General features: G+C 45.0%; 1 protein-coding gene across 4 annotated transcripts in view; it reads right to left on the reverse strand.

The window, feature by feature from the left end:
- Positions 1 to 69: 69 nt before the first annotated feature.
- The window catches only part of LOC115144895 (histone-lysine N-methyltransferase, H3 lysine-79 specific-like), a 41915-nt gene continuing 29688 nt past the window's right edge, over positions 70 to 12296 (reverse strand). For 3 of the 4 annotated variants that reach the window (XM_029686010.2, XM_029686011.2, XM_029686009.2), the window contains 3 exons: positions 8295 to 8975; positions 6789 to 7465; positions 70 to 6621 (listed from right to left, as the gene is read on the reverse strand). In XM_029686010.2, coding sequence (XP_029541870.1) covers positions 6885 to 7465; positions 8295 to 8975 — 1262 coding nt within the window. In that variant the 3' untranslated portion in view covers positions 70 to 6621; positions 6789 to 6884. The remainder of the gene's footprint in view (positions 6622 to 6788; positions 7466 to 8294; positions 8976 to 12296) is intronic. The other variant, XM_029686012.2, reaches the window with a different exon arrangement.

Below are 12296 nucleotides of genomic sequence, written 5' to 3' on the forward strand. Positions count from 1 at the left end.
AAAAAGCATAAAGAGCACCTTTTTAATATGCATAATATCACCAATAAGCAAGAGACGCAAATGAAACACTTCATAAGAAAACATTTTATTAATCATAAAAAGCTAAACAAATTTCAATTTGTCATTAATCATATTTAAGATAAAAGCACCAACACCAAGAGTTTCCATGACAACCCAGGGGTGTTTTGGAAAGTAGGTTTGCCTATTGCACCTCAAACCTGCCCTGGCTTTACTGAGTTAGTTAAATTAATTCCTTCAACCACACAGCGTTCTCCTATGTAAGGATCACAACACTGATGGTCAAAGGACATTTCATTTTGAGAAAGAGGAGAGGGATTGAGACGTGTGAGAGAGTAGGAAGAGATGAGGCTTTTCCACGACATCTTCAGACTAGTCGAACAAACCTGCAGTCTTTTGCTGGCGTGGCTGGATGTGTGTGACAGTGAGAAATTGAGACGACAAACATGCATCTAAGGCAGTTTGTCAACTCATAGCACCAATATCAATTTAAGTTACATCAAAATATAAATGTGGTCCCTGGTCCTGAGAAAGGGAGAAACATAAGTCCCAGTTTTAAGATAAGTGGGACATACAGTATTCAAAGTGTTATAGCATTTCAAGATATCTGATAAGTTCCTGAGAGAGACTTGGCAGGATTCAGTCTTGGTATGTGGAAAAGTCTTAACTGTAAAGTTATGAATTGAGAAAATGTATAGAGCACTATATGACTTCAATATATATCATCCACATTTGCCAGAGAGATCATAGGCGTAGTTCTTCAGTGGACATATTAGAAATGGGGCATGTTGTAAAAGTTTGTTAAAACCTGAACAATATTCACTACCCAATACTATTCTCACTCCCACACACATTGCCACTCCAGCCAACTAGGAAGTGTATATAGATATATATATACAGATTAAAAAGTAAACGAGAGCCTGTGTTGAAGTTTAAACCTTCCCCCTCTAGCACAACAGGAGAAGTGTATTAATCAATAGCTGCATTTTCCCTCATTTTAAGTGTAGGAGAGCACCGCACTGTCTGTTTAAGAGTATTAAAACTTGATCTGAATCTTGTCATAAAAGCGTAATTGATAAACTGTGATGAAATCAAACACCAAGAAACAAAATGAAAACAATCATTACAAAAAAGACCTGTCAGCGCTGTTAACAATGGAATTGGCTTTTTTGCTCATGTCTGACACAAACAAATCATTGTCCTCACTTCACTTGAACAGAAGGGTTGATAAACATTCCTGGTTACAAAGCACTCGTTTACCGGACCACATTGTGACTAATGCTTTGATGAGTCATTTTTCTTTGAGGGTATAGGTGAAACAAACATAACAATGAAGAGAAATTAATGTCCTGCTGCTTCACGTCCTCAATTAATAAAGACTCATTTGGCAATCAGATCTAAAGGAAGCCTGATTGTTACAAACTCACATAATACCTACTAGTTATTCTACTACCAGTTATATTGGAACAATTAACATGTAATTACAAACAGATGTAATATGCTCACGCTATGGGAAGGAGGCGGTTTTAAGACATATCCCAGGCAGTAGAAATGAGATGACATTTGGTTTTTGGATGTACCCAGAACATTTTCTGAAATCAGTTTGTGTGGTTGAAAGAGCACCAGTATACGTTTTTCTTTAAAAAGCATAAAGTAAATCTGATACAATCCAGACAGTCTATTTTCAGCACAAAATCTCTGTCTGCATGTGTTAAGCACATAGCACAAGCGTCGAGTCGAGTTTCTCTAGATAAATATATACAGTATCAGTCAAAAGTTTAGACACCTACTCATTCATGGGTTTTTATTTTTAACATTTTCTACATTGTAGAATAGTGAATAGATCAAACTATGAAACAACATATGGAATGTAGTAACCAAAAAAAAGTGTCCAAACTTTTAACTGGTACAGTACATCTCAGAGGAGCCCTCATTGACACTGAATAGTCATGGTGTTTCTCACTATTAAAGCACTGGCTTAACAACTCTGCACCTCTGTCTCCCTTGGGTCCTGGCCCAACCTGTTTGACAGGTTGTAGAAGTTGGCCACATGTCAGCCCCCCCCCCAAAATAATTGAATAATACCCCAAAGCAATCTAGGCGTTTCATATTCAGCAACACACCCTTAAAACTTAAGTTAAAAATAAGAATACAAGAAAAACATTTACAAATAGTCCTGAACAAGTGGCAAGTTTCTGAAAGCAAAAGGGTGTTTCGCAGTATGCCAAAAATACTGTGTGAAAACATCTAATGAGGGCGTTACCTATTGCCTTAACTCTGAGCCAAATCGTCTGCAGTTGTACACTAGTACAACAATTCAAAAATCTGATAACTACACTTTAAATACGAGAAAGAATGCCAGAAAATGGCATTTAAAATGTCCCTGTGTACAAGAAGCACCAAGTATCGACAGTTATTGATGTTCTTAATATTGTATAAATAAAATGAGGCACAGTCCAGAGTTATACAGATTGTAGCACCAATGTTTTCAGACTACGTTAAGTACACACTTATACCTAATGCATTCTACACTGTTACACATTTCAGGAGAACAAAATAAACAAAAAACATGACAGCATAAATAATCAAAATTATACACAATTAAAAACAGTCAGAATGTCTCCCATTCACAGTACAATGTTGTTTACAAAAATGAAATAAATCAAGTGAAAATTGCCCAGTAGTTTGTTGTTATTCATGCATTTACCAGTGTGTGGGTGAGGATGTTCGTATACCAGTGTGTGGGTGAGGATGTTCGTATACCAGTGTGTGGGTGAGGATGTTCGTATACCAGTGTGTGGGTGAGGATGTTCGTATACCAGTGTGTGGGTGAGGATGTTCGTATACCAGTGTGTGGGTGAGGATGTTCGTTTACCAGTGTGTGGGTGAGGATGTTCGTTTACCAGTGTGTGGGTGAGGATGTTCGTTTACCAGTGTGTGGGTGAGGATGTTCGTATACCAGTGTGTGGGTGAGGATGTTCGTATACCAGTGTGTGGGTGAGGATGTTCGTATACCAGTGTGTGCAGGTTGGACAGGCTGCAGAAAGTACCACTACAGCCTTCAGTGGACAAAAGGTGACGCGTAAAAAAATGTTTTACCCATCCCCTGTGAACTCCTTGAGAGGGTTCCAGAGACTTGCCTGAATACAACACGGACCGTATTAAAAGTCCCAAAATTACACCTGCATTTTTCATCCTATCAGTGTTTTCAGCAGGGCTATAAAAACAAAACCAAGAAGCTTAAGTTAGAGTAGTTGAAATTCCTACTTGTGAAGAATGCACATTACGTTGCAGGTCCCTACTCCCTAGCTGGCTCTATAAGTAGTGATTATCAACTGACCGTCTCAGTAATTGAATCCTGTTTCCCCATTACATCCTCAAGTCTTTCTGCTGTTCACTTCTATACATTTTGACACAGCATTCAAATGAATGAGAAGACCCTAAGAGGCTTACTATTACATTTCCAGAAACTGTCGTTATTAACATAAATGATCACACCAATAACTTTTTTTTTGTGCTGTCCCTGCACCAGGGATGTTGCCACAGTGAGGGAACACAAATATGTTATCCAGTGTGTTTGAACCAACAGCTTCTCATTTCATACTGTATCCAAAAGCTAATGTGGTCAAATCATATTTAATTCACTGAAGAAATTATCAGGGTTAAAGGTTAGCTAGCAGAGCGACAGAGATGCAGTCACAGCTGCATGGTCCCTAGTCCTGTACAGAGTCGGGTTAAACTGGTCTAGACTGTGTGTAATTAATATATATATATTACACACACACACAGTGGGGCAAAAAAGTATTTAGTCAGCCACCAATTGTGCAAGTTCTCCCACTTAAAAATATGAGGCCTGTCATTTTCATCATAGGTACACTTCAACTATGACAGACAAAATGAGGGAAAAAAGAAAAATCAAGAAAATCTCATTGTAGGATTTTTAATGAATTTATTTGCTAATGATGGTGGAAAATAAGTATTTGGTCAATGACAAAAGTTTCTCAATACTTTGTTATATACCCTCTGTTGGCAATGACAGAGGTCAAACGTTTTCTGTAAGTCTTCACAAGGTTTTCACACACTGTTGCTGGTATTTTGGCCCATTCCTCCATGCAGATCTCCTCTAGAGCAGTGATGTTTTGAGGCTGTTGCTGGGCAACACGGACTTTCAACTCCCTCCAAAGATTTTCTATGGGGTTGAGATCTGGAGACTGGCTAGGCCACTCCAGGACCTTGAAATGCTTCTTACTGCCTCCCGGGTGGCGCAGTTGTTACTGTACTGCAGCGCCAGCTGTGCCACCAGAGACTCTGGGTTCGCGCCCAGGCTCGGTCGTAACTGGGAGGTCCGTGGGGCGACACACAATTGGCCTAGCGTCGCCCGGTTTAGGGAGGGTTTGGCTGGTAGGGAAATCCTTGTCTCATCGAACATCAGCGACTCCAGTGGCGGGCCGGGCGCAGTGCGCGCTAACCAAGGTTGCCAGGTGCACGGCGTTTCCTCCGACACATTGGTGCGGTTGGCTTCCGGGTTGGATGGCGCTGTGTTAAGAAGCAGTGCGGCTTGGTTGGGTTGTGTATCGGAGGACGCATGACTTTCAACCGGTCTCTCCCGAGCCCGTACGGGAGTTGTAGCGATGAGACAAGATAGTAGCTACTAAACAATTGGATACCACGAAATTGGGGGAGAAAAAGGGGTCAAATTAAAAATAAATATATTTTTTGAAATGCTTCGTGGCTGGGCCACTCCAGGACCTTGAAATGCTTCTTATGAAGCCACTCCTTTGTTGCCCGGGCGGTGTGTTTGGGATCATTGTCATGCTGAAAGACCCAGCCACGTTTCATCTTCAATGCCCTTGCTGATGGAAGGAGGTTTTCACTCAAAATCTCACAATACATGGCCCCATTCATTCTTTCCTTTACACGGATCAGTCGTCAGAAAAACAGCCTCAAAGCATGATGTTTCCACCCCCATGCTTCACAGTAGGTATGTTGTTCTTTGGATGCAACTCAGCATTCTTTGTCCTCCAAACACAACAAGTTTTTACCAAAAAGTTATATTTTGGTTTCATCTAACCATATGACCATTCTCCCAATCTTCTTCTGGATCATCCAAATGCTCTCTAGCAAACTTCAGACAGGCCTGGACATGTACTGGCTTAAACAGGGGGACACGTCTGGCACTGCAGGATTTGAGTCCCTGGCGTCGTAGTGTGTTACTGATGGTAGGCTTTGTTACTTTGGCCCCAGCTCTCTGCAGGTCATTCACTAGGTCTCCCCGTGTGGTTCTGGGATTTTTGCTCACCGTTCTTGTGATCATTTTGACCCCACGGAGTGAGATCTTGCGTGGAGCCCCAGATCGAGGGAGATTATCAGTGGTCTTGTATGTCTTCCATTTCCTAATAATCGCTCCCACAATTGATTTCTTCAAACCAAGCTGCAATAACCCCAAATTGTAGATTCAGTCTTCCCAGCCTGGTGCAGGTCTACAATTTTGTTTCTGGTGTCCTTTGTCCGCTCTTTGGTCTTGGCCATAGTGGAGTTTGGAGTGTGACTGTTTGAGGTTGTGGACAGGTGACTTTTATACTGATAACAAGTTCAAACAGGTGCCATTAATACAGTTAACGAGTAGAGGACAGAGGAGCCTCTTAAAGAAAAAGTTACAGGTCTGTGAGAGCCAGAAATCTTGTTTGTAGGTGACCAAATGCTTATTTTCTACCATAATTTGCAAATAAATTCATTAAAAATCCTACAATGTGATTTTCTGAATTTTTTTCCTCATTATGTCTGTCATAGTGTAAGTGTACCTATGATGAAAATTACAGGCCTCTTTCATATTTTTAAGTGAGAGAACCTGCAATTGGTGGCTGACTAAATACTTTTTTGCCCCACTATATAGATGCGTTTACACAGGCAGACAATTATATATATATTTTTTGCACTAATTGGTTATTTGACCAATCACAGATATTTTTCAGAGCTGATCGGTCAAACAACCAATTACTGGAAAAAATATCAGAATTGGTCGTCCTGTGTAAACAAATTATTTGTGTGTGTGTGTGGGGGGGGACAAAGAAAACACCCTGGTGGTCAGATAATGACAGAACAATGATGATACTGGGATGAAGGTACAACAGGAGTCTCCCGCCATATACAGTCTGTCTTTAGTAATATAACATGGACAACTACACTGCTAACTGTGCTTTCTTCTGTCATCAAATGTCTGAGTTGAGTCTTAAAGCTCAATATAGTTATCTATATTTCATACTTAGTAGCACCAGGTTACATGGTGACAGTGATGTACCTGTACAACTTACTGCCATGGAAACAGTGCATGTCCTGTGTCTCTATAACGTTAATGTTCAGAGCAGGCAGCATACCAATTCATTCAGGATGGGAGGTACACAACTCACGGATTACGGTCAGCCTCAACCCACGACACAAAAACCCCTGTGACCGATCAACTCCGCTCAGGATGCCATGCTGTGTGTGTCAATGTCAGAGTGTGTGGCAATTTAACAGGCTTAGGAGCACCAGTGAGAGTACCGTGGTCCACACCTGGCCATTTGCATAGGTTACGTTGGGTTGAGGTAGATATTCTTCAGTTACCTGCCAGGGAGAGGAAAGAGCCAGGTTCAGAAAACAAGACAAAATTCTGCCGTGACCAAGGACACATAACAGGATAGGACATGGCAGACATGAGACGGCTCATGAAGAACGGATTTATCATAGAGCTAATAATCTATTCACAAACCTAGAGGAGGAGTCTAACTTACCTTGTTGGGACTGAATAGCAGCTTGGGGAGAACAGGGACAACCAGATCTCTCCTCCTTATCACTCTGACTGACCTACTCCCCCCCCCACCCCCACCCTACCTAGGCCGGGAACCGGTGTGCTGAGAGGACGACATGTAGGAAGCAGGCAAGCCCAGAGTCCTCCACATGATGCCCCCACCTCCTGATATACTGGCCGGGGTTGGAGGGGGGTGGTGTGCTGTGAAGTTACGAGAGGAAGGAGGAAGGTGGGCAGAAGCAGCAGCAGAGGAGCCAGAGAGAGAGATTGAGGAGGACTGTGCCCTCTGATGCTGGAGGGAAGAGGCAACTAGTCGTGAGGAGAGGAAGGACTCAGAGCGAGACGAGGGAGTGGGCTCAGAGGAAAAGGGGACAGAGGAAGAGTAGGAGACATTAAGTAGAGGCGGGGGAGGTGGAAGAGAGCGCATGGGGGGCAGAGGAGTGTGCAGTACTGTCTGGGTGCGGCTGTGCTGGGCCTGTGAGAGGGGCAGGGGGATGGTGGAGGACACAGAGGCCAGGAAGGAGGAGCATGAGTGAGGGGCAATGTGCTGATGCTGCTGGGAGGAGGAGAGACTGAGCAGAGAGCTGAGGCCTCCTGTGGCTGGCAGCACAGCCCCAAACTGATGGGACGACACTGAGGGCACCACGTGGTGAAAAATACCTGCGGATTAAACAGCAAGAGAGAGAGATGGGGGGAGGACAGAGAGATGGGGGAGGACAGAGAGATGGGGGGAGGACAGAGAGACAGAGGGGCTGAGCCAGGATTTGCATAGCGCCAAGCAAGTCATACAGACAAGCACACAGAAAGCAGACAGACATTTCACTTTGACACATCAACTCATTCAAGTATTACAACATAGCTCAATGGCCATTCCTCTGCTTTAAATGTATTGTGGTGTTCTAATAAAACAGCAATGTGGCAAATCATAGTGAAATGTCTATAAATTACACAGAAGACAAGCAAGTGACACAAACACCCATAGAAAATGGCCATGTTGATTAGGTTTCTTTGATTCAATTTTCAATGCTTGAGATATCTATATCTTACCAACACAGATAATCACAGATGCAATATGTCTTTATTATATTAAAAGGACATTTCCCATGTCCGTGGCCATGACTTCATGAACCAATTTTGTCATCTTAAGGATCTGTACTCTCATTGAAGTATTAGGCATTTCCCAAGGGTGTCTAACTCAGCTTCTGTACAGCCAGTCCATGGCAAAGCAAAGCAGCAAGGGCATTGAGACAGGCAGCAGCACAGGGCTCCCACACTTACCTGTGTCCAACTTCGGGCCTCTCCATTGATTCCCTCTGGAGCTGTCTAACACAGCAACCCTATCTAAGGACTGATCTCACAGAAAGAGTAGCTCCTGCTTCAGCAACAGCTAATGGGAATCCTAATAAATGCTAAATCCTCTATCCAAACCCATAGTTAACAGTGCTGCTGAAGGAAAGGTAACCGATTAGAATATGTCAGTGGGCCTCACCTCCAGCTGCTCCGCCTGCCAGCCCAGCGCTGGAGAAGCTCCCCAGGGAAGAGTGTCCGTTGACCAGGCGAGAGGCCCCGCTCACCGAGGTGCTGGGCGTCTGGGCCCCAAACAGGGACTGAAGGACAGAGGCCCCCCCGAGGGGGAACTGGGCCCCCAGGTACTGTCCCACAGAAGCCCCTGAGGCTGATGACACAGCTACTGGGCTTCCCCCCACCTTCCCACTCAGGATACCACCGCTGGCAGCCGCAGAGATGAAGAGGTTTTGGCTGTTTCCTAGGCTGCTGGATGTCTTCAGCTCCCACTCCCCCCTGGGCTTCTGTTTGGGCATAGCCTGCCTCTCAGAGCTGCTTCCTCCCTGGGGGCCTGCCCCTGGCCGGCCACCAGCCTCCTGGCTGAGGAAGGGGCTAGGGGGAATGTACGGAGATGCTGAGGACTCGCCCCCACCCCCTTCCCCCCCCCTCCTCTGCTGCGGTTTGTGATCAGAGTCTGAGTCGGTGCCTAGGCCCAGTGGCTCTCTCCCCATACCGAAGGGGGAGCCCCCCTGCCTCAGCTCGCCTGGGGGCTGCTTGGTGTCTGAGATGGGGGAGAAGGTAGACTTCCACTTGCTGTTGGAAGATGAGGATGAAGAGGAGACTTCACTGCCGGTGCTGTTCCCGCTGCTGCCTCCCGATTTCCTTCCTGTTGACCCAATAGAGAGAAAAAGTAAAGTGGGGGGAAAAGCAAAAAGACAAAGTACAGTAGACATTGGACAAGTGACAGCGCTGGAACGATAAACTGAAGTTACCGACACAGCCTTCCTCTTTCCGAAGCAGTTTATGTACGCCAGTAATTTTTTCTACACAACGTTCCTGTAGATTGTTCTAAAACCATTATTTGGTCAACAGTAATAGCCTATGCATTGTTGATTCCTGCTATGACAGTATCTGCCTGTCCCCGTTTCACTATCGCCTGCTGTGTGAGCAAACCACTCACTGACAGCACAAAGAGATGCCTTTTGAGAAGCACAAGGATGACTGTTGCTAAAAATGCAATTGTGGGGGAATACAGTTTAACCAACTACTTTTGTTCTACACTGAAAATGTTAGGTTTTGTTTTCAAAGATTTTACTGAGTTAAAGGTCACAAGAAAATCTGTCAATGGAAATAAATTAAATCAGGTCCCAAACTACAGATTTCACATGACTGGGAATACAGATATATATAAATAAAAATGTAGGTATCTGTGACGAACAAATATATATAGTTACATACACTGCTCAGAAAAATAAAGGGAACACTAAAATAACATCCTAGATCTGAATGAATAAAATATTCTTATTAAATACTTTTTTCTTTACATAGTTGAATGTGCTGACAACAAAATCACACAAAAATGATCAATGGAAATCAAATTTATCAACCCATGGAGGTCTGGATTTGGAGTCACACTCAAAATTAAAGTGGAAAACCACACTACAGGCTGATCCAACTTTGATGTAATGTCCTTAAAACAAGTCAAAAGGAGGTTCAGTAGTGTGTGTGGCCTCCACGTGCCTGTATGACCTCCCTACAACGCCTGGGCATGCTCCTGATGAGGTGGCGGATGGTCTCCTGAGGGATCTCCTCCCAGACCTGGACTAAAGCATCCGCCAACTCCTGGACAGTCTGTGGTGCAACTGTTGGTGGATGGAGCGAGACATGATGTCCCAGATGTGCTCAATTGGATTCAGGTCTGGGGAACGGGCGGGCAAGTCCATAGCATCAATGCCTTCCTCTTGCAGGAACTGCTGACACACTCCAGCCACATGAGGTCTAGCATTGTTTTGCATTAGGAGGAACCCAGGGCAAACCGCACCAGCATATGGTCTCACAAGGGGTCTGAGGATCTCATCTCGGTACCTAATGGCAGTCAGGTTACCTCTGGCGAGCACATGGAGGGCTGTGCGGACCCCCTAAGAAATGCCACCCCACAGCCAAACCGGTCATGCTGGAGGATGTTGCAGGCAGCAGAACGTTCTCCACGGCGTCTCCAGACTCTGTCACGTCTGTCATATGTGCTCAGTGTGAACCTGCTTTCATCTGTGAAGAGCACAGGGCGCCAGTGGCGAATTTGCCAATCTTGGTGTTCTCTGGCAAATGCCAAACGTCCTGCACGGTGTTGGGCTGTAAGCACAACCCCCACCTGTGGATGTCGGGCCCTCATACCACCCTCATGGAGTCTGTTTCTGACCGTTTGAGCAGACACATGCACATTTGTGGCCTGCTGGAAGTCATTTTGCAGGGCTCTGGCAGTGCTCCTCCTGCTCCTCCTTGCACAAATGCGGAGGTAGCGGTCCTCCTGCTGGGTTGTTGCCCTCCTACAGCCTCCTCCACGTCTCCTGATGTACTGGCCTGTCTCCTGGTAGCGCCTCCATGCTCTGGACACTACGCTGACAGACACAGCAAGCCGTCTTGCCACAGCTCGCATTGATGTATCATCCTGGATGAGCTGCACAACCTGAGCCACTTGTGTGGGTTGTAGACTCAGTCTCATGCTACCACTAGAGTGAAAGCACCGCCAGCATTCAAAAGTGACCAAAACATCAGCCAGGAAGCATAGGAACTGAGAAGTGGTCTGTGGTCACCACCTGCAGAACCACTCCTTTATTGAGGGTGTCTTGCTAATTTCCTATAATTTCCACCTGTTGTCTATTCCATTTGCACAACAGCATGTGAAATTTGTCAATCGGTGTTGCTTCCTTAGTGGACAGTTTGATTTCACAGATTGACTTGGAGTTACATTGTGTTGTTTAAGTGTTCATACATACATAGATAGATAGATAGATAGATAGATAGATAGATAGATAGATAGATAGATAGATAGATAGATAGAGGTGTGGATCAGAAAACCAGTCAGTGTCTGGTGTGATCATCATTTGCATGATGCAGCTGGACACATCTTCCCATAGAGCTGATCAGGCTGTTGATTGTGGCCTGTGGAATGTTGTCCCACTCCTCAATGGCTGTGGGAGGTTGCTGGTTATTGGCGGGACATCAATCCAGAGTATCTCCAACATGCTCAATGGGTTACATGTCTGGTGAGTATGGAGGCCATGGAAGAACTGGGACATTTTCAGTCCCATGCTGGATCATGAGGTGATGGCGGCGGATGAATGGCACAACAATGGGCCTCAGGATCTCGTCACCGTATCTCTATGCATTCGAATTGTTATCGGCAAAATGCAAGTGTGTTCGTTGTCCGTAGTTTATGCCTGCCCATACCATAACCCCACCACCAAGGGGCACTGTTCACAATGTTGACATCCACAAACTGCTCACCCACATACACACTGCTGCCATCTGCCCAGTACAGTTGAAACCGGGAATCACTTAGTGTGTTGTGGAATCTGTTATGAATGTATTGTAATGTTTTAAAAATGGTATAACTACCTTAATTTAGCCAGACCCCAGGAAGAGTAGCTGCTACCTTGGCAGCAGCTAAGAGAACCAGGGTAGCTAGCCTGGGGCTGCAGGGTAGCCTAGTGGTTAGAGCGTTGGACTAGTAACCGGAAGGTTGCAAGTTCAAATCCCCAAGCTGACCAGGTCTGTTGTTCTGCCCCTGAACAGGCAGTTAAACCCACTGTTCCTAGGCCGTCATTGAAAATAAGAATTTGTTCTTAACTGGCTTGCCTAGTTAAATAAAAGGTAAAAAAGAAAATCAAAATATTTCTTCAGCGTGCCAGTGACCATCGAAGGTGAGCATTTGCCCACTGAAGTCAGTTACAACGCCAAACTGCAGTCAGGTCAAGACCCCGGTGAGGACGACGAGCACGCGGATGAGCTTCCCAGAGACGGTTTCTGACAGTTTGTGCAGAAATTCTTGGTTGCGCAAACCCAGTTTTATCAGCTGTCCGGGTGGCTGGTCTCAGACTATCCTACAGGTGAAGAAAGCGGATGTGGAAGTCCTGGGCTGGTGTGTGGTTACATGTAGTCTGAGGCTGGTTGAAGTTACTGCCAAATTCTATAAAATGACATTGGAGGC

Source organism: Oncorhynchus nerka, linkage group LG17 (assembly GCF_034236695.1).
Source record: "Oncorhynchus nerka isolate Pitt River linkage group LG17, Oner_Uvic_2.0, whole genome shotgun sequence".
In the NCBI taxonomy this organism is placed as follows: Eukaryota; Metazoa; Chordata; class Actinopteri; order Salmoniformes; family Salmonidae; genus Oncorhynchus; species Oncorhynchus nerka.